The sequence below is a fragment of the Mesocricetus auratus genome, unplaced genomic scaffold (assembly GCF_017639785.1).
Source record: "Mesocricetus auratus isolate SY011 unplaced genomic scaffold, BCM_Maur_2.0 Super-Scaffold_100004, whole genome shotgun sequence".
NCBI classification, from domain to species: Eukaryota; Metazoa; Chordata; class Mammalia; order Rodentia; family Cricetidae; genus Mesocricetus; species Mesocricetus auratus.
The window spans coordinates 102,604,190-102,627,603 of record NW_024429189.1 but is presented as its reverse complement, the minus strand read 5'-3'; the positions used below and the strand labels follow the sequence as shown (position 1 = coordinate 102,627,603).

General features: G+C 40.7%; 1 protein-coding gene across 4 annotated transcripts in view; it reads left to right on the top strand.

Annotated features, from left to right (window-relative positions):
- The window catches only part of Pak5 (p21 (RAC1) activated kinase 5), a 279,635-nt gene that overhangs the window by 229,561 nt on the left and 26,660 nt on the right, over nucleotides 1-23,414 (top strand). For all 4 annotated transcript variants that reach the window (XM_040746372.1, XM_040746373.1, XM_005068684.3 and 1 more), the window contains one exon: nucleotides 10,340-11,122. In XM_040746372.1, the coding sequence (XP_040602306.1) occupies nucleotides 10,340-11,122 (783 nt within the window). The remainder of the gene's footprint in view (nucleotides 1-10,339; nucleotides 11,123-23,414) is intronic.

Genomic DNA, 23,414 nt, shown 5'->3' with positions numbered 1-23,414 from the left:
CTCTCTCATATATGGATTTTAGACATAGATCTGGGGAGTGCCAGCCTACAATCCTATAGCCAGAGGGTCTGGGAAACAGAAACTTCATTTAGTGGCTGATCGAAGAAGAGGCAGACTCCCTTGGTTAAGTACTGAGCTGAACTCAAGAAAGCCAGTAACAGAGAGGGAGGACTGATGATCAAAGGGATTAAGACTGGGCTGGTTTAACCCCCAGAAACAGCTGACCAGACAAAGGTTAACTCTTGAATCCTAGGCATCAGCCTGGGAATCCAGCATGGGACTGATCAAGACCCCCTGAATCTGGGTGTCAGTGAGGAGGCCTAGGTAATCTATTGAGCCTTGGGCAGCAGATCAGTACCCATCCCAAGTATACACACGGACTTTGGACTCCCATAGAACAATGTGAGGTGCACTCTCACCCTGAACTCTTGGGGAAGGGTCTAGGCCCTGCCCTATATGAAATGACAGACTATGGACACCTCCATGGAGGGCCTCACCCTCCCTGGGGGAATGAGGGGATAATGGGGGGATTGGGGGGAGGGCACGGGAGGAGGGGAGGGAAAGGGAGAGGGACCTGGAACTGACTTGTGAAGCAACCTTGTTTCTTATCTAAATTTAAACAGGAAAATAAAATTAAAAAAAAAAGAAAAAAAGAGTAAGACTCAATAAAAGTATAAATTTTAGAAAAACAAATAGTTACAACAGGCATTTTATGTGAACACAATGGCTAAGCTGTATATTCAAAGACTCTTCTGAGTCCCGGCAAAAGGCTCTTGGATTTTTTTTGAACTAGAATGGAGAACCAGAAGAGCATCATTTCCTTCAGGAAAGTGGAGCTTTCTCACTCTCAACAGTGTTTATGAGGTCTTTCTGTAGACCTTACATGGTCTGTGAACCATGGCCTCACAAACATTGTTAGGACAAAAGCAATACTTAATTTCATGATTCTCTGTGTCTTTTTTGTTAAGTGTATAGTCATAATATAAAACAACTATTGTAGTACATTTGTGGAAGGAGAGATAATACTGTTTGAGTCTCCTGTGGGGCGTGTGTGCTATGTGTGACCCAGGTGTCTAAGATGTTACTTGAGGAAGTGGACTCGTTGATCATTAACATGTGAAAATAACTTAGAAAAGTGAGGTGAATTCCATCTCCATATTTCTAAAGGGTTCCTGCTGTTCTGTTAGTGTGAAACAATGGGCTGGATGACTGGATGGTCAGGTAAATCCTCCAGACTCCTGCATGCAGGATTTGAACTTGTTCTCTGAGATGTTCGAACAAAATCATGAGATAAATATGCTCCGTCATTGCCCCATAGGACATGTAGAAACACAACAAACACCACAGAAGTGTGCTTTATGCTATGCTGCAAATCGGTCATTTCCCACATTTTATTATGCATTGCTGTTTCTTTTTGTATCAAATAATGAGCCAGCCGAGCGGTGGTGGTGCACACCTTTAATCCCAGCACTTGGGAGGCAGAGGCAGGCAGATCTCTGTGAGTTCGAGGCTGGGCTGGACCGACAGCCTCCAAAACAACACAGATAAACCTTGTCTCGTAAAAACCAAATAACAATAATAATAATAATAATGAGCCCACTGATGTAGATTTAAGGAAGAGTAAACATGGTTTTTCTTTGAGAATATATGTGCTTAAATCTGTATACGCTGATCAATTATATATTCCTCACAGAAAGAATTCATAGATTTTCAAAAATAGCTTGGAGTAGGAAAGGAAACCAGGAGTAAACCAAGGAAGGGCACAAGGTCTGCAGTGCTCTAATTTCAGTGTATGTGGGAGTTATACAGCATTTTTATTAAATGCAAGTACTGGCCCAAAAGGCCCTGAAAGACTAAGATTCTGCATTTCCCACAATTCTTCTGGGTAATGCCCATGCTATCATTCAAAAGCCTTACTGTGAGTGGCAGAAACAGAAACTCCAGTAATATGGCTGCAAGCTTTGCTACACATTGGAATCAGGCAGAGAGCTTTAGAAGTGAGTGACCTGGTACCACCAACAGAGATGCGGCTGTCCGAGAATTGGTCCTGGCTTCAGGGATGTGTATGAACAGGAATGTGCACAAGCAGGAATGTTTCTTGTCATTCAGTATGCCTCAAGAGACAATTTCTACATTTGTAAGGCCTTTGAAAATCCAGATTGATAGGAAAAAATGGTAGGAATTAAAGTTTCACACACTCAAAAGTAACATGCAGTTGACCAAATTTAAAATGAATGTGCTTTGTCTTGTCTGTAAGAGAAAGCAGAGAATTTTGACCTTCAGCATTACATATTAATAGGCATTCCCACATCATTTACTCAATTGCTCATTTTTGGATGACAATTTATTTGTATACTACCCATTTTGCTATTAACTTTTCAAATGTCACAACTGAGCAAAGGTGGTGGAACAAGGTATTTTTTTTTTGTCTCACAGGGGAAAAAAAGAAAGGCAAATTATTTTGAAGACAGCTAATTTAGTTCTTTCCACAGCCTACAAAGTCTGAATTGCAGACATCTTTTCCTTAAGACATTTTGCTTATAGAATATTGTTGTATTATGTCACTGCAGCCCACACTCACGTTCTTTGTATTGTATCACACACCTGGTGAGTGGAGATGTCATCCCTGCCAGCTGTTACTGTCTGTCCAATCATCAGAGTTTACATGGAAGGTGCTGTAATGCATAGTTCATATTATATTGAAAGGTAGGCCTTACAATAGGTAACAGTGGGTATTGCTTTCAAATTTGTTACCTAACAGCTGAGTGACATTGGGCAAGCTAAAATAACTTGGCCATTCTGACTCTTCACACAAGAAGAAATAATACCATGTGTTTCCAAGGCTAATTGTAAAAATTAAACATAGGGAAAAGCATTGCTGATCATCTCAAATATAGTGTTTAATCCATGCTGATAGCTAAAAGCTATAATTTATGAGTTGTCACATGTCCTTACTCCAGTCATTCTGAAGGAACCTGTTCACTCCAGTTACTCTACTACCTCTGCTTCCTGACATGGTAGCTCAAGGGTTTCTTCCATTTTAAGACAAGATATAGGAATGACCGATTGTCATTCTCTGAATGTTCCATTCTGAAACAGTCCTCACAACTCCATAGATTGAAATCATGATGACCGTCCTACCATTGCACCCTTGAGTTGATTCCCAGGTCTCTACTATTCTCTCTCAAAGGATGTGATCTCATTTACTAACTTAGTCATTGTTCTATTGCAGTAAAAATAAACCATAACCACAGTAACTCTCATAAATGAAACCATTTAACTGGGACTTGCTTACAGTTTCAGAGGTATAGTCCATTGTCATCATAGCAGGAAGCATGATGGCACAGAGGCATACATGGCATGGTGCTGAAAAAGAAGCTGGAAGTTCTAAAACCAGACCCATAGGCAGCAGAAAGAAAGAGACACTGGGCCTGGCTTGAGCTTTTGAAAATCCTAAGCCCAGCCCCAGTGATAGACTTCCATCAACAAGTCACACCTACTCCAACAAGGCCACATCTCCTAATCCTTCTCAAGTCATGCCACTCCATGATGACCAATCATTCAAATACATAAGCCTATGGGGGGGGGCATTTCTATCCAATTCACCATTGTCCCCAAAAGAAACTACCCTACTGTGGGGGAACCCAGGCTAGGATATGAGGATAGCATGTGAAAGATTTGAAGAACAGTATTAAATCCTACCTACTACCTGTTAATTAGATGTTTGAATTTTGTCTCATGAATCATGGGGTGCTCCCTTCCCCTAAAACCAGTGTTTTACTAAATGAATCAAGCAATGAACTGAGATATTCCCATAGTTCTCAATGATGCCTAGTCAATTAGCAGCCTTCACATAGATAATTGTTTATATCCAAGAACAACTTCCATTTCAAACTGACTTTACGCTCAAGCTGGTCTGGGTGACCTCAATCTACCTGCTTGTGTTGCAAGCATAAAGAATAAGTCTAAAAACTTATTGACAGTGAATAGGAAGTTTCTTTCAAGATGAGTTTCTTGTATAACTTTTCAGAGACTATGTTGGTATCATAGTGATATAGGGGACAGAGAAAACGGCACAGTAGAGCATTTTCCAATCTATGATGAAATCTCTATCTCCACAAAGTTCACAAAACTTCCTTTAAAATACTTTACTTTCTTGGAATTTGTGCAAAATATAACTTTATATTTAGTTAATAAATGATTGGTTCATTTTATATCTCACAAGAGTACCAGTACAATACAATTTATTGGGGCTTTTTTGTTGTTTCTTGTTGTTACTTTGGGTTTTTTGGGGGGAGGGTGTTTGTTTGGTTGTTGGCTAGAAGTCTTAACAATGTCTCCACTCTGAGACGTTCTGCCCAAACTGTCTTATTTTCCAGGAGTAATATAATGTTCAAGTCTCATCCAATTGACCCAGCCCAATTAGTGAAGTGAAAATGTAGAAAATAGATGTGACACTTCAAAATCCAACTGAGAATTTACATCTTTCGTGGAGGATACAGGTGTTAGATATGTCTGGTTTTGTTCTGACTACCGGTCTAGATGTTTTCAGTCACTTAACTAGCAGGTGCTCTGATTCTCCATATACAGGATCAGAAAATGTGACACTTCAAAATCCAACTGAGAATTTACATCTTTCTTGGAGGATACAGGTGTTAGATATGTCTGGTTTTGCTCTGACTACCGGTCTAGATGTTTTCAGTCACTTAACTAGCAGGTGCTCTGATTCTCCATATACAGGATCAGAATTCAGGTATGAAATTTACAGGTAGAAACTTCCTAAAAGTACCTTAGTTTTTCTTGAGTCACAGGAATTTTTGCTCTCTGGCCTTGAGAAATATTTATTGTGACAATATAAAGCACATTCTCTAGTACAGAGGAGATGCTGTTTTTGAAAAGGAAATGTAAGGTCTTATTAGGGCAAAACTGTTAATTACATACTTCATTATTGTCAAGGTTAAAGCAGACAGTGAGAACAGAGGCACTTTTTCATCTCTTCCCTGGGAACAAGGGGAGACAGCTGTTTCCCTGGACAGATCCATTAGCGCTTATCACCAGCTACCAGCCTGCACAAGCAGCACCATGAAATATGGCCGCTGTCACCAATAGCCAGAACAGATGCCAGCCAGTCCAGGTTACAGAAGAAAGACAATGAGAATCCCAGCTTCAGATGCAAATAGATTGCCTTGCATTGATTTTAATGCTTGGAGCTTCTGCAGCATAAAATTCACTGATAACTCTTGTAGTTATTGTGTTATTGATCTCTCTGAACAAATCTCACTTAAAATAAACATCAAGCATTGAATATAATAAATAGCAGCCCCTCTATGTGATGCCTGGTTAAGTCACATTAGACAATTCTCCATGTTTGGGTTTCATTATTGTTGCTTTGATAGTTATGGTTCCATAAGGGAAATGAAAGTCAGCAAACATAATATGGCTTGGGTTCTCATTTAACTGGATGTGCCAAACACAAAGGCTTCTGTTGTTCTATTTCTCTCTCTCTCTCTCTCTCTCTCTCTCTCTCTCTCTCTCTCTCTCTCTCTCTCTCTCTCCCTCTCCCTCTCCCTCTCTCTCTCTCTCTCTCTCTCTGTGTGTGTGTGTGTGTGTGTGTGTGTGTGTGTACGACCACACACATGCATATGTATATCTGTGTTTACAAAATTCTGGATCCTATTTACTGAAAAGCGTACTGTCTATATTTTCCCTTTAAAGGTTCCCTAAATGCAAGCACTCTAGAATCTAGAAAATACATAATTATATTGTGTGCACAGTGTGAGCTATAGGGCAGCAGCCATGCCACCTGTGTGAGCCTCTGAGCATTCCAGCATCTCTGGTTCTCTCCAAGCCTATTGAATTTGAATCTTCTTTCCCAGGACCTTGTGCTGACTTGGGTAAACATTACTGTCTGAGAAACCAGCCTGAATCCTCCTTCTGAGGAAAGGCCTCTCTCAGTGTTTACTGTATTTCTAGTAGCCTTTCTTTCCAGGTACATCTTTCTATATAATCTTGAAAGTGTAATTGTGTTAATTTTCTAATTCATACATTACAGTTTTAAGAAGGATACCAGTACAATGTTGATAATGATTTTTTAATAAAGAGCAGTTGTTTTATATAGCAATTATAGAATTTGAGATGCATCTTCCTTTTAAATTTAAGAAATTTTGAATTTGCCTCATGAGTTACTAATGGTTTTATTTGCTATTTATATCCTATTTTGTCCCTTATATACTGCTGCAGTTAATTTTCTATTGTTTGTAGTGTCCTTCTTTCCTAAATTTTCAACTTACTTAAAATTATGCTGAGGAAATGGTTTAAAAAGAAGAATTTACTAATACTAAACTAGTACTTTCTATGACAAGAATCATATCAACCAATTTATACTTATTACTAAATATAAATATATGTCTACCTTAATCCTAAAGGTATTGATTTTTACTATTTCATAAATTAAGAAGCCATTTTCCTGATATCATATAGTTTATAAGTACAAGGCCAAGTTTTAAAATAAAAGGCAAAAGAGACATACATGGATCCACTCCCTGAGAAGGAGAAAGGGACAGGATTTCCTGAGTAAATTGGAAGCATGGGGAGAGGGGGAGAAGAACATGAGGTATCAGGAAGGTCGACTTGGGGAAAGAACAGAGAAGGAGAGCAAGGAAAGAGATCCCTTGATAGAGGGAGCCATTATGGGCTCAACAAGAAACCTGGCACTAGGGAAATTCCCAGGAATCCACAAGGATGACCCCAGCTAAGAATCTAAGCAATAGGGAGAGGCTACCTTAAATACCCTTCTCAGATAATGAGACTGATTACTACTTTAAATGCCACCATAGAGCCTTCATTCAATAGCTAATGGAAGCAGAAGCAGAGAGTCACAGCGAAGCACTGAGCTGAACTCCTGGAATCCAGTTGCAGAGAGGAAGGAGTGATGAGCACAGGGGTCAAGACCATGTTGGAGAAACCCACAGAAACAGCTGATCTGACAAGTGTGAGTTCATAGACTCCAGACTGACAGCTGGAGAACCTGTGTAAGAACAAACTAGGCCTACTGAATGTGGGTATCAGTTAGGGGACTTGGACAATCTATGGGGCCGCTGGTAGTAGAGCCAGTATTTATCCCTAGTGCATGAAATGACTTTTGGAACCCACTCCCTATGCAGTGATACACTCTCAGCCTAGATACAGGAGGACAGGCCTTGGTCCTGCCTCAAATGATGTGACAGACTTTGATGATCCCCCATAGGTGTTCTCACTCTCTCTGAGGAGTGGATGAGGAGTGGGATGGGGAGATGGTAGGGGACAAGGGAGAATGGGAGAGAGAGGGAACTAGGATTAGTATGTAAAATAAGATTTTTTTAATTTATAAAAAATTAATAAAAACTGATGCGGTTCTAGAGCCTCATCAGTCCCAAATAAACACACAAGAGGCTATATTAATTATGAAGCTGTTGGCCTTGCTTGTTTCTTACTGGCTAGCTCTGACTTAAGTATTTATCCCATAATTGTTAATCTAAGCATTTCTCTTACCGGAGAATAGTTCCGGACTTCCTACCCCATGGCGTTACATCTTGACTCCCTGTGTTTCTCCTACCCAGAGTCCTCCTGGACTCCTATTCCCACCTATCTTGGTTCCCTATTGGCCCAACAGTGCTTTATTGACATAATCACAGGACTTCCCACATCATTCTAATTCTGCTCAGTGGGAGGGCCTGGGAGAAATGATATCTCAATAGTAACGAAAAATATCCAATTCCAATTTTCATGCCTTATACCATTGTCAAAAAAATAGAAGGATGGCTTCTTGGAGAAATGATTGTTAAAGCAACAGAGGAAGGAAATAAACAAGATAAAGGCAGAACATTTTATGGTGATGGAGAAGAGTAGTGTGCTTTACAATACAAGAAAGAGGGATGGTCACCCACATGAAAGAACCTCCAGCTGTTTGGATGACAAAGCAAATGGCACAGAATTAGATCATAACTCAAAGAATTTAGTAAATCCCTGTGAGTCCATCATTCTGATATAAGTAAGTGACTAAATAAATGAAAGAATAAATAGATAGATAGATAGATAAATAAATAAATAAATAAATAAATAAATAAATAAATAAATGTGGGCAATACATAAGCCTCCTATGCAGAACTTCAAATACTTTATACAGATATGTCTTGTACAAAGAGGTGGAGCTTAAACCCTGCCACTACCCCTCCCTCTATTGTGGGCTGTGCTTTGCATCGTGCAGGTAGAGGGAAGGAAGGAATTGTAAGGTAGAGCTTAGATACTTGGAAAATGCAACTTCACCTAAGTGACAAAGGTAACATTGTCAGTAAGAAGCCATGCTGATAGTGTGACAAATATTCAATGTGATGAAATTGGTACTTTATAGCCTTCCTCCCCAAAGCATGTTACACAGGTTCAACCATAAGGAAATGACAAAAAATTCAACTTAGGGAAATTCTGAAAATATCTGGTCATTGCTCCTCAAAATTGTCAAGGACATCAGCAACAAGGAAAGTCTCAGAAACCGCCAAAGAGACCCAGCAGACATAATCAATAAATATTTATTTCTCATGGGTGGGACTCTAGAGCCCCAGAAGAAAACTGACGAAGTCCTAATAAGGGAGGAATTTCATTAATAGTAATGCAAGATGTTAATACATGAAATATTGGATGAGGGGATATTTTGGAATGTTCTGCCCAATCTCTGAAATATCACTTCTAAACTATTCTAAAATAAGCTTACTTAAAAGAACATAAATTAAAAGAATTTAATCTAAGACTGTTTGGCAGGGGGAAAAAGTACAAAATCAAAAACAAATTCTTGTCTTTCAGCATGAAGTTTGAGACATTTATCTGTGGCTTCCAAGCTCTGGGACAATTTGGTCTTCTCCTTACACCTTGAGCTTTCCCATTGTACTAACCATGATGATTTTGAACTCCTTTCTACTTGCTCAAATGTATTCTCCTCTTAAAATCTTGATAACTGCCCTTTGTTCTTTGTTCTTTTATCCACCCCCACATATTTCACTGCAAACCATATAATGACAAGCCAAGACACAGCTGACTGGTTTTGTAAGTGACTTGCTGTTTCTTTCTGTTCCTAGTTTTCTGGTGTTATTTAGGTTTATTAAGGGGAACAATTTGTCACTAAGAATCAGGCACAGTCATACCATTACCAAGCAGAATCCCAAATTAAAAGATGGTAGAAACTATGTATGGCCACTGTAGTTCTTTACTTAACAATATCACACTGGACTGCAAACTAAACCATATAATTTTTCCCCATGCTGTTCCATAGTAATAGTTTAGAGTCTTCTAGAATCTTCCACAAAGTCTTATATTATCTGTTACAATTTTCTACCTGTGTTCATATTCAAGTGATGATGCTTGTTAGTTTTATAAATCATCTGGATAGTGAATTTTTAAATAACAAATATGCTTTTTAGAACCAAATGGTATAGACTGTTAAAATTGATATCTATCATTGTTAGAAGGTAGTTTACACAGACCTTCAAGCTGAGATTATTACTAATGTGATACACACACACACACACACACACACACACACGAGAGAGAGAGAGAGAGAGAGAGAGAGAGAGAAACTGTCTTTTAAATGCTTATATTTATGTCCCTACACAAGTGTTTTCTATCAGCCATATAGAAAGAGCCTTCTTTTTTTGACAGTGCTCAATGGTTAATACAGAGACTCATGCTGATCAAAATTCTGAGAATAAATGACTGTTGATTTCTCAGCCCTAAACAATCCACACAGTCCACTTTAAGACCCAGGGAGCATCACAGCAAAGGGAGTGGAGAGTTGTATGCACTGAAGGACAAGGAAGAGTGCTGTGAAATGCTTCTGGATATGACATGGCCAATCTAAGAATGAATGCATTGCAGTTATGGCACAAAAATAAGACATGAATAGGTGAAGAACTACTTGTGAGAAGCAAGGTCTTTAGGAGTGGGAGGGGACAAGAGAGGGAAACAGGAAGAGTATATTTGCAATACATGTATGTAGGAAATTATCAAAGCTCAAATTAAAAGTAATTTTAAAAGAAGGTGGATATTTTATCTACAAAACAATAGGAAGATAATTCTCTCTAGTCTAATGCAACAACTAAGCACAAATTTTCAAGCCCAGATTGCTGTTGAATATTTGATTATTTTTTCCAGAGAATTCAGGCAACCATTAATTGTTTCTTTTTTTTTAAACTAAAATGTTCCTTTCATGTTTTCTTCTGTGATTTAAACTGGATGAAGTAGAGGCAACTCTCCTCCAATAATTATAAACTCAGAGGTATTTTCTTAACCATATTCCTCCTATTATTCCTAGACAATCGTCAGAGGAAATAAATCCTGCAAGGAAACCTCAATCAATGGCCTTCTAGAGGACTTCGACAACATCTCTGTGACCCGCTCCAATTCCCTAAGGAAAGAAAGTCCACCCACTCCAGATCAAGGAGCCACTAGCCGTGCTCAAGGCCACTCAGAAGAAAATGGCTTCATCACCTTCTCACAATACTCCAGTGAATCCGATACTACTGACTATACCACTGAAAAGTACAGAGACAGGAGTCTCTATGGAGATGACCTGGATCTGTACTTTAAAGGCAGCCATGCAGCCAAGCAAAATGGGCATGTCATGAAGATGAAGCATGGAGACGCTTACTATCCTGAGATGAAGCCTTTGAAAACTGACCTGGCCAGATTTCCTGTCGACTATCACACACACTTGGACTCACTGAGCAAACCAAGTGAATATGGTGAGCTCAAGTGGGATTATCATCGAGCCTCCAGTAGCTCCCCTCTGGATTACTCATTCCAACTCACGCCTTCTAGAACTGCAGGGACCAGCAGGTGCTCCAAGGAGAGTCTGGCATACAGTGAGAGTGATTGGGGAGCCAGCCTTGATGACTATGACAGGAGGCCAAAGTCATCATACCTGCATCAGACAAGCCCTCAGCCAGCCATGAGGCAGAGATCCAAGTCAGGCTCAGGGCTTCAGGAACCCATGATGCCATTTGGAGCAAGTGCATTTAAAACCCATCCTCAAGGACACTCGTACAACTCCTACACCTACCCTCGCTTGTCCGAGCCCACAATGTGCATTCCAAAGGTAAGGTCTGCTGCCTCTTCTCCACCAGTGACTAACCCTGCCAAGGAGGGCCTAGATGGCCAGAGTCTTGAGAGCTTGCTGCTTTTGCAGTGGGAATCATTTTCAAAATCCTACCTCATTTTCCCATGAGTCCTTTAATCAAAGGCTTTATGACAAGGCCATATTTCATTATACTCAAAATTTGTCCTTTAAGATCTACTACACAATTTCTGATTAAAATACAAGGAAATTTATATGTAATTGAACAGCTTTCTGATTTAACAATAAATGCAGTCTGATCACATTTATTAAGTTCTATATTGAAGGGTAAACAATTGGAGGTCATTACAGGGACTAGAAAAATAGTCCCAATTCTGTAAAGTTCTGGTGGACATATAAAAATAAAAAAGAAATACTCAATCCAAAGGACAGTTGTAAAGAGAAGCTTTTCCTTTGCTAGCCACTTTGGTTTATCCCCCGCCAGCCGCCTGGGCTCTGCCGCATTGTAGTCCCCAAATAAACGCACAGGAGGCTATATTAATTATGAAGCTGTTGGCCTTGCTTGTTTCTTACTGGCTAGCTCTGACTTAAGTAATTACCCCATAATTGTTAATCTAAGTATGTCTCTTACCGGAGAATAGTTCCGGGCTCCTACCCCATGGCGTTACATTTTGACTCTCCTTGTGTTTCTCCTACCCAGAGTTCTCCTGGACTCCTAGTCCCATCTATCTAGATTCCTATTGGCCAGACAGTGCTTTATTGACAAATGCACAGGACTTCCCCAACAGACAGTCTTTCATGACAGTGTGCTCTTTTACTCATTTTTGAATTCTTATCTAATTACTGAATTATTATATATGTCTTTTTTCATAGTTTTAGGAACCAATTGTAGAGTGTGTGTGCTAGGCAGCGACTCCCTCAGTGAGCCTTCATATGCCCTGAAGTATAATATTTTAAATAAAGCTGGTATAAATTTGCTTTGAAAATTGAGGGGACCACCATATCCCACACTTTGAAGAAGTACTGATTGTTAAAAAGCACACTGTTTCCATGAATGTATAAGTCATTTAGCAATAGCCCAGGAAGTATACAAGTGGTTGATTTGTCCATGGTCACATACAAACAACTTAACATCTCACCTGTACAACTGAAGCAAAAAAGAAGGAGTTGAGGCTGGATTGTGAATCTCTTTGAGTCTCAGTCTAAGTGGGACATGAGTACTAGCAGGAGTATCACCTACATTTGTACCAACACTTTCTCCTCAGAAGCTTGTCTAATAACAATAACATAAGCCGTCCTTCAGGGCCAGTCTGCCTGCAGTCATGTGCTTTATCAATTGCAGTCAAAATTTTCCTCAGTTTATTATCTAAGAGGTTGAAGAGAAGTTATTTGGGCAAACAGGAAGTGACTTAAGCTACACCTTAGAAGAAACAAAGGACCTGTTATTTTAGTTCCCAGGATAAGAAATTGGAAGTGAATCCTGAGAAAAGAAGGTATGAAATAGATACCGCCTATTAAAATTTACATGAGCATAATGTTTTTAATCTCACCATGTTAATGTATTTTAACGGCCATGATTAGAGTGTCCTAAACACTTTTACTTTGTTCCTCCCATGGCAATTGCTGGACCTAGGTCTTAAAAGCCAATAGCCAACAGCCAAACCCACATAGCACCTGTATATGTATCTTGATACTTGACTTAGCACAACTCTGACACAGATCACTCTCTGTGAGTACTATGCAGTAGAGCCCTTCATGGTTCTAGGATAAAATACATAAATTAGTAATGTTCTACTGCTGAGTCAAGTCACCCACTCAGAATTCAGTAAAAGAATGTGTTGAGCATGGACCACACTTCTGTAGTCTCACTACTTAGCAAGCTGTAGGAGAAAGATCACAAGTTCAAGACCAGCCTGGGCAATAGAACAAGTCTCAAGGTCTAGTGACCTTCTCAAAATAAAAGTGTTAATACGTGGCTGAGTAGTAGAGTGCAAGGCCCTGGATTCAGTCCTCCCACACTATCAAAACAATTTGTATATTGGTGGTACACTGGAACAGATGTGAAAGAGCTGGTTTGGTTCATAGTCCTTGAGAATGATGTTGAAATATAACATCTTTCAGTCACGGTGCTAATTTTGACCCATTAACATGGTTGGTCCTTTTTTACTTATAAGTCCCAAAATATGAGATTATAAACTTCTATTGAAAATTGACATGTTAGCTTGGTATCCCAGAAGCCACCTCTTCATATAGGATTCAAAATGAATTGGCTAGAGATAAATCCTGCCACTAGAAGGGACACGGGCTATTCTATCCCCCACACAACCTTCCTGTTCCCCCATGACCTACTGTCTCTTCCTCTTCTCCCCCTCGCTTCTTCCCAGCTCCCACTCCCCTCTACCCCTCTCCGTGTTCCCAATCTGTTCATCATAGGTTATAAGACAGATCTGGCACCAGTGAGACTTCTAGTGATCTAAAGGGATGACTCCAATTGGCAAGCTAAGCAATAGTGGAGGAACCACTTTAAATGCCCATTCCTGATAATGAACTTGATGTCTATAACCATCCTAGAACCTTCATCCAGTGACTGATGCAAGCAGAGGCAAACACCCACAGTTAAACACTGAACTGAACACATGGAACCCAGTGACAGAGAGAGGAAGAGAGAGAGATAGAGAGAGAGAGAGAGAGAGAGAGAGAGAGAGAGAGAGAGAGAGAGAGAGAGAGAGAGCGATGAGCAAATTGGCAAAGAGTGGGCTGGCAAAACAAGCAGAGACAGCTGATCTGAACAAGGGAGAGCTCTTGGACCCCAGACCGACATCTGGGAGGCCAGTATTGGACTGATCCAGACCCCCTGAGTGTGAGGTGGCCTGGGCAACCTATGGGGCCCTAGGCAGTAGATCAGTGTTTATCCCTGGCATACAAATGGACTTCATGTGTCCATAACACAAAGAGGGGTGCTCTCTCAGCCTGGACTCTTAGAGGAGTGCCTGGACCCTGCCCTGAGTGAAATAACAGACTCTAGATATCCCCTATGTGGAAGGAAGTGGGGATAGGGTAGGAGGCTGGGGGGGATGGCAGGGGGGAGTGGTTCTGGAGGAGGGAAGGGAGAGATATGTGAAACAAGCTATTTAAAATTAAAATAATAAAATAAAAAATTTAAAAAAAGAAGGGACACAGTCTCTTCAGTTTGTTCAGGTCCTGTCTAGTGTACTTCATTCATCCTAGAGGCCTTTGGGATTGAGCATCACCAGGAGCAAGTCTTGCCCAATCGTTTCCCAGAAAAGAGCCCTGGTGTAGAGTCACATGCCACACGTAAGATTTCAGTTAGTGGTCTACACACAAGATCTAGCTTCAAGCCTGGCATTTCTTCCACTCTAGCTCTTTCCCATTATGCAGGCCTCTGTTATTTCAGGGCTTCAACTGAATTTTCAAATAATATCAATGGTAAATTTTAGGGCTTTCCAGAACTTTAAACTAAGAGGAAGAAGGAGAAGGAGAAAGCAGAGCCGAAAATGGGTATTTACTTCATTCCTACAGATTTCCAAATGTAAGTCAAAATAAACCTCCTGCCCCAAACTCCAGCTTTTCTAAAGCCGAAAACAACGCATCAGCAACTGTGGCTCGGGGAAAATACGAACCTATTCACACATAGGACTGTCTGCCATGAGGTTTTCAGCATTTTTAATCAAGGGTTCCAAAAGGAGCAAGCTGCAGCTCTGGTGTCTCCCAAAACCCCTGAGAATTGACGAGCAGGTTTTATGGGAGGGCAGGAGGCGGGAAGCATGTTGGTAATTAAAACGCTTACTTGATTAAAAATATAACATCTCTCTAAAAACAGTTAGGTGCCTCTGTCTTTAGAGCTGTACTCTGCAAAATCAACCTATTGCATTCGGATTTCCAGCTGGGGCAAGAAATAGTGATCACGACTCAGATAATTTGGCTTTGCCTCATGACAATTTCTAGAGGAGGGTGGGTGAAGTTCACACAGGAAGAAAAAGCACACATCCCATGAGGAGGGTTATGGATGTGAATGTATGACACCAGTTCGAGATATTTTACCCTTTAATTTTTTTTTAAATTTTAATCCTAACTCACAGTGAAGAACAATGTAGAGTAACAACGACAACCACAAAAAAATCCCCACTCCACTTATCTTGTTACAAGCATGACAAGAATAGAAATTGTATAGAAGCCATTGACACTAACATGTTCTCGACTTTTCTGTTTTGTCTACTGAGACTGAGCATATGCAACCTTGAGGTAGGAAAGCCAAGCTAAGCCAAGTTTAGTGCCACTATAGAAGACAGCAAGAAGAGAGGGTGAATGCTTCCCTCTCTCCCCAGAAGACTCGTTTACCTTACTGCAACCTGTCAGGAGATAATGCCATCTTGCATTTAACGGTGTCCCTCAGTGCTCTCCAGGAACCAGGTGGATAGATGTTGGTGTCACCAGAGCACCCTGGGGTAAAGCCACTGAGAAATTCCTGCCACAGGGACAATTCAGTGTTTCACCAGGCATTTGCTGTGTGTCAGATATGCATGCTGCTTCATTAAACCTCACAGCAAGATCTCTTGTCCCCATTGGAAGTTAAGGAACAGGGTTTGGGAGGCACATTAACACCATGCTCATTGTGGTCATGTTTCAATCCCTGAGATGCACCCCCCATAAGCACACAGACTTTTACTGAGAGCACCAAGCTTATATTCAGTCTCTGCCAACTCTTTCTAGCACTAATGTCTTGGTGTTGCCTCAGAAATTATTTCAATATCTGAAATACATCATCCTCTTTCATTCAGAGGTAGGGTTTCTCAGCCTTGACACTACTGATGTTTTGTACCAGGTAATTCTTTTGTTGTGAAGGGTTGTTCTGGCATTACAGAGTACATAGCAGCAACCGTGGACTCTTTCTTATTAGATGGTAAGGGTTGCCATTCTTCACTCTTAATAATAAGGTATCTACAATAACAAAACATACCAGCCTTTGCCATAGATAAGGCTGTATAAAATGAGCTCCAGATCTGTCTTCTACAGCTACCCTTGATCAAGCACATTCGAATGGTGAGGAACATCATTTGGGGAGATAAACTGCTCAAATCTGATTCATGACATTGCCATTTACTAACAGGGTGACTGCTTAACTGTGACTCCTATTAAACTATAAAATGGAGATAAAGATAGTCCCTGCCTCATCATGTCAGCTGAGGGTTAAAGAAGTTCATGTCACAACAGCCTCCTTACTCATACATGTAGCTGACATGTCAGTCTCTTTATTTCACATACAGACATTGGCTATAATACGAGGGTCTCTGTGTTCTAAGCACATTGAGAAGCCTTTTGCAGACATTGTCCAATTCAGGCTCCTTTATTTGGCAGTTGAGGAAGTTGACATTCCAGAAAACGGTCTTTATGGGCTTGTCCAAAGATATGTATGCAGTGGCTTAGCCAGCATCTGAAACCACATCCCTCTGACCCTATAGTATATGTTTCCAGAACATTCTTCCTTTCCTCAAATGCTGACAAGCAGCAAAGTAAGTGTGAGGCTGCTGGATTCCCTCACCTCACTGTCGATATTCCCTATACACAAGGGAAGCTCTTTGTGCCTGCAGTTCATGCTATGCTCCAGATGTACCTTCTAATCACCTAGAAATGTGAATTATGGGTAAATACTGAAACCATAAGCTGCAAAGAAAGACTTTTAAGTGCGTAGATCCATACGACTCTCTTATAAATTTATTCTACCTTAGGTGATTGCTTTTTTATGTTTATTTTATGAATTTGAGTCCTTACACACTATATGAGATTGTCTGTGTTGCAATTTCCTCGTCTGTAGAGTGTTTTAGTACTTTGAGCTTGTGCTGCCAATTAAATAAGATTAATAAACATCAAAGAGTTTGCACATGGCAAGCTATTAATCCTTATGCCCAGGTATATTTCTGGTTAGAAAGCATGTGGTGTGTGTAATTTTTGCTTGTTTTGAAACCATAGGAACAAATTATATCATCCTACATAGTCCCTCTTTACGGATTTCCCCATTCCTATGACTGTCCTCATTTTAGAGATATGGGTCACAGAAGTCCAGTGTAGTTGGGTAATTATCCCAATACCATATAGAGTCTTAGTGAGCATCATGAGAACTCTGAAACAACCATCCATGTTCACTTAACTCTTTAGAATGAACGTGAAATTCTCAGGTGCTTAGCCAGAGATAAGTGGGAACTGTCTATACATCTTGACCAGTTTACCACATCATCTCCTATATACAGGGCAGCAAGAGAGGACAATGTTGTAGCTCTTGGCGTCCTGAACAGATGCCATATAAAGAAGGCCGTTTCTCTAGAACAATAGCTACATAGAAAAGTGTGCAAGCTTACTTGAAACTTCCTCTGGAGTCACTACAGTGATCCTTATCACTATTTGGTTGGCACTTTGCTTTCTCAGGGAGTAAAATTGCTCTGATCTATGTGCCCAGGCTTCGGGAATCACTTGTTCAGTGGTTCACTGTTATTTGCAGCGCTGGCATTCTCAGACTCAGTCAGTGACAAAGCACCAACTCCTGCTCTACTTTTCCTCTTTTAATTTTTCCTGTGGACCAGTACCTAGGAACCCATTAGGAGCCTGATGCTTTATGCAATGGCAATCCTACTGAAGCCCAAAGGTCTGTACCAAGAAACTAAGTGGAGAAAAAAAGGGCAAAAAATATGATTGCTAAATCATTTCACATAACGATAGGTGCCATTGCATTTATCTTTGTTTCCTTTCTATATATGTCCTGTAGGGACCTCACTAAATTATGTAAAGCATGTAAAAAGGTGATGCCATGTCATCTTTAACATCTGCCCTGCAGGTATATACACATCTTCTCAAGAATGCTCTTGTGTTTAAAGTCAAGTCATATTTTGGCCATTATAAGTAGTTTTCTCCATTACTAAGTTAAAAGACAAAATGAGTCCATCACTAATTTTCTCAGGACCCTGACACAGATGAACAATATTCTGAAGCAAAGAGCCAAACCCTGTGCGCTAGAGTACCTGCACACTGTCTCAGGCGTGGAGGGATGGTAAGTCAGAGCATCTGTTGTTGGATGGAGGACACTTCCTGTAAGTTAGGAGAAGCAATTACTATGGCTAATTATGTATGCCCATTCAGAGTTAGAAGAAAAGCCAGAAATATCAGTGTGCTCGAGTATGCTCATCACAGACATAGTCATTTCTTCATGGAACTCCTGTCTGATTGTTTGCAGAAGTCAGTAGCAACTTATTTCAATGTCCTCAGTGTGCATATACCATTTACTTATTAAGTCACAAAAAACCTTCCCCTTCAGCATTCTTTTATAAGATGTACTACAAGTGAGATTCCAATTTAATGGTTTGAGGAGATTCCCTAGCCACTTGTTCAATTTACTGAACAGTTTGTTACTGCACATGGTTTTGAAGTGCAGCAAGTGTGTCTAAGCATCCAGTATTCAACCTACTTCCCAAATCCCCTACCTCAGCAACTTAAGGAGATTCCTCAATGCTTTTAGTGTCACAAGGGCTGCTCATCACCTCTCCTCATTGCCTCTTTCATCCAAGTTGAACATCAGCTGGCAGCATGTGCTATGTACCTCTGTCATTCAGCCAGAGTAAATGTGACACTATGACACTATGCCACTACAACACTGACCCCTCCAGTTTGTAAATGAAAATAAATAACAGGAAAAAACTTCACCACATCAATAAAAATCCAAGTTTTCTCTTTGGGGTACACGATGGTAACTATTTTATTAGGGTTTGACAGGAGGTTCCTTAATGTCCTGCGATAAACAGACTATAGCTCAGAGGACAGCAACTGACTGGAAACTCAAGGATGGAGGTGCAGGAGACCATCAGCCTCAGACAGGACTGTATGGCAAGCATGCGAGCAAGCAGGACTCAACTCACCCATCAGTTGGGTTTCCTGCCTATAATGGGGAAGAAACTGGGATTGCAGAGCACAACAGGGGACCAGCAGAATGAATGAGTTGCCTTTTCCTAATTACCAGTCCCTAAAATGTCTCTGTAGGACTGGGCACTAGTGATTCTCCCTGGCTCTCTTGCAGATGCTCATTTTCCCTTCCCAAAGCCAAGGCTGCTCCTGTTAACATTTTCCTTTCAGTCAAGTCAGGAAAATGTAAGACGCTCTTCCCATGCTCAGACAATAGAGGGCTGTGATTCGCTTTTATCCCACCCTGATCTATGTAGAGCAAGCAACACCCCATTTGCCTTTTTCCTTTTTTGACATGAATACTCTCTTTGTTTCATTGTGTTCCAAAAAGGTGTATTGGAGCATCACAACTAAGCTCTGGTGGCAGCCGTCTCCCTTCCCTGTAATCTCCATCCTTCATGGAACATTCCTCAGCCACCGTTCTGTAGACAGATGCACAACACAGCTATCTCATACACTACCATCCAGCACCATCCAGCCACAGCCTCCCTGATGTCAGTACACAAGGTCCTGGTAACAAAGAGAAGCTGCAGCGTGATTTTTTCCCTTCTGTTCTTTCTCCTACCCTCTACTCTTTTTTCCCCCAGCCTTGGCATGAAGTGGTCAAATGATGTTCTACTGCAGAATTCAATTTCACAGTTCAGTTAGGTCCTTGATTACACTGCCAAATTCAGATTAATGTGCATTTAACTAACATGGATCAAGGGAATTCTGGCTGACAGCCAGCTGTAATCGGGGCAATTGATAGCGGTGAGGAGTTTTATGCCCTGTCTACTGCAGTGCACCATTGCTGAAATTGATTGATTAAAGGAATTCATTGCTATAATTACTTATAATCTTGATACATCACAAGCCTGTACCTAACCCTATCCTTGGAGACAGTACACTTATTGTAGAAGGGCATTCTGGCCAAACCGTTGACTGGAAATTATTTATCGCCACATAATAAGCCTCCCTCCCCCCGTTTTTTTCTTTTTACATTTTGAATAGAGATGTGAAAAGGCATGATATGATATACTAAAAGGTTTCAGGAAAGTAAAAGCCAAATGTATGTTACTAACCACCCAAAAAGGAAGTAAAGCATGACTTCTTATTCATCTGCCTGTATTTTTAAAGATTTCTGCAGAGAGAATTTCCTCTCCATGTATAGCCAACATGCAGCCATCATTAGTGGTCTCTTCTCAGAGCAGCTAAGCAGTTTGGCAGCCCTGGGTGATAATTTGCAAAACAATCGACTTTCTTTTATTGCCTTGTGCCATATGGGAATCCCCTTTAGAGTACAAAGAAGAGAAGTCATTCCTATAGAGTTACTTGCTCACAAAGCACAGACCTGCTTTCCCTGGTTGAATGGGGACAGTCTTTGTGCTCTGTCTATTGTTTACCCTCCTGTGTTACATCTTTCTGATCCTGTTCAGCCCTCACACTGAGTTCTCTGGGGGCAAACTGTATACACACATCCTGTGGAAATGTTTTAGTGCATTTATTCATTTAGTAATTACCATCTGTTTTAATGTTATAACTCAACTGCACTGTGGTTTACTAAATAATTAGCTTCTACATCCCTTCACAAATATGAGAGACAGGCTTATATGAAATCCCATGGCTATTCCATTTTCCTCTAGACTATGTCTGTAAATTACTCAAAGAAAAGACTTCACAGTTCAAGTTGGACTCCTCTGCACAGCCACATGCATATAAAATTATACATATGCAGATTTATTTGTGCTCACCACTCCCAAATACAGACAAGTTAGAGGGATGTCAAGAGCATGTAAAAGGGGAGAAGTAGTCATATCAGAGGAAAGCAACTAGGCTTCCCTTCATAAAAGAGCATACAGCTGAAAGCTGGGCGTAAATGTCACTGATACAAAGTTGATCTTGACAATAGCAAAACTGAAAATAATGAGTTATGTACATAGATGGTCAGCTTAGTTTTCTGAGACAACCACTTTGTGTGGGGGGGGGTTTAGAAGACTTATCTAAGTCAAGACTGTTAACAAAAGTACAACCCTACTTTTTCTTTCATTCCATTCCCATAGACGTTATCATCCATTATTTTCTGGTCCATTTGTTATATTTTGCTTCAGGCTACTCAGATATGTAGGGTCCCAGATGAACACGATGGCATCCCTTATTTCTGTCTTTGTCAGTTCACACATTGTCTTCCTCTGTCCACTCCCCATCTCCCATCATCGAAGCCTATCACAGTGAACTTATGTAGGACCCAGGTGACAAGTGACTCAAAGGAGCCTAGCACTTTCATTCTACTCTCTCGGTAGCTTTAAGGCTTCTTTCTGACCGACTTCGGCATACTATACCTCATTCCTCTTATCAAATAGAACAATTATGAGTCTTATTGTTTAAAGTGAGGTTGAAATACCATGATGTATGTGGAGTACTTAGAATGGTCCTTGAATCCTGGAAAGCACACATCAAATGCTGCCATTGGTCTTTATTTTTCTGCAAGAACAGACTTTTAATAGAGTAGTCCTAAGGAAGGAAGGTCAAGTTTGGCGCTAGGAAAATGTCACAGCATTTTAATCACAAGGAAGAGGTTCAGCTTTGATTGTACAGATCAGGTGGGTGACAAGTAATGGTGAGAATGTCACAGCAGGCCAGAAGTAAGATCTGGGTGCCAATGTGCTAAGGGTCCAGGGCATTCAGAAGCTTCCTTCTGTGAATACAGGATAGACATCAGCAGAAGCAGCAGTTCCTGTGATCCTCTTGGGAGTGTGGGGTCATTGGCCTGCATTGCTAATGTGATACTTTATCTTTCCATGCCTTTGAAAACAAAGCAGACTTAAATAAAATGTGGCCTTTCCTTAAGGCATGAGCCAGTAACATGCTCCACTATTGCAGTTGGTTAAGATCAAAGTGAAGGTTGCAATTCAGTGACCTATGATCCCAAGGGGATCACTCCTGCACTTCTCCTTTGGAAAACCTGGCTGAGTGCTATCATCCCCTTGAATGGAAAGATAAAGGCCCCATGGAGAGACCACGTGTTCACTTGCCTGAAGCAGACAGTTAATTTTTCTGAGTCACTTAGTTTGGTTCTAAAATTGTCTCTTGGGGTTGTGGTTGTTCCTTGTAGCTTTTTTAAGAGTCTGCACCTCTTTCCAGCAGCCATGAAAGACAATTGCACTTTCTTATCTAAAATACCTAATTTTCAAAGACAGTTAGTTCCCAGAAAACAATTCTGTCTTGTCTGTAAGAGGAAATTGTCCCCTTCATGCAGGCATGTGTCTTCTTTTTTTATTCCACAAGCTACTTGCTCAGAGTAGATCCTAATAATGTTGCTGACAGATGATAGAGAAAAAAAAATGATCCCAATGCAGTGTCAAGTGCTGTTTAGGATTCCTACTGGTCATTGCTTTGCTGTCTGTGGTATATCTTTACAGATCAGTTATACAGGCTCATGGGAGATGAATGCAACTTTCTCTTAGTATGAGAGAAAAAAATCTCCCCATTGTGATTCTGGAAAGTAATGACATTTGAGGTTCCCAAGATCTGCTTTCAAAATAAAAATTTAAGACTTTACATGCATTACCTGGCCCTTCCTGCTGGCCTTGTTGGTGAGCATTCCTTGGTTAATGGGAGCTTAATGTCAAGCAAGATTCTAATTGTTTAAATTACAATGATGTTCCTCTAACATGCTCCCATTACACACACACACACACACACACGTACAGACAGCCTTAGAAATCAGCCTGTTTTCTAATAGAGTATATTATTAACTATAACACATCGTTCAATGTATTACAATTAAAAGCCCAGCTTCAGGTGAGATTGGGTCTGGGGGGGGGCACTCCCCATCACCTGCCCAACACCCATCCCCTCGATCTTCCGGGGGCCGCTCCTGGCATCCAGAAGACCCACCCACACAGGAAAGACATCAGCCCTTCTAGGCCCCAACCTCCGGCAACCACAGCTTCAGCTTCAGCTTCAGTGTCAGCATCCCCAGCTTCAGCTTCAGGAAGGAAGGAGACCAGCGGACATGGAAAGACCCCACCAGCACCCACTGGAAGAAGAGATGGGAAGAAGACAGAATAAGAGCTCACTCAGCAATAGAAAGACCAAGATGACTCCACCAGAATCTAGGGAACCAACACCAGCAAGACCCGAAAAGCACTACATAGACGAAGCAGAGGACACAGATGATAAAGACCTTCAAAGAAGAAACGAGGAAATCCCTTAAATAAATAGAAGAAAAAACAAAAAAAAAATCCATGAAATGGGGGAAAAATTCAAGAAATAAGCAAATCTCTCAAAGAATCTAAAAAGCACCAGGAAAAAAACAACCAAACAAATGGAGGAAACAACTCAAACAGATTGAAAGCTGAAATAGAAA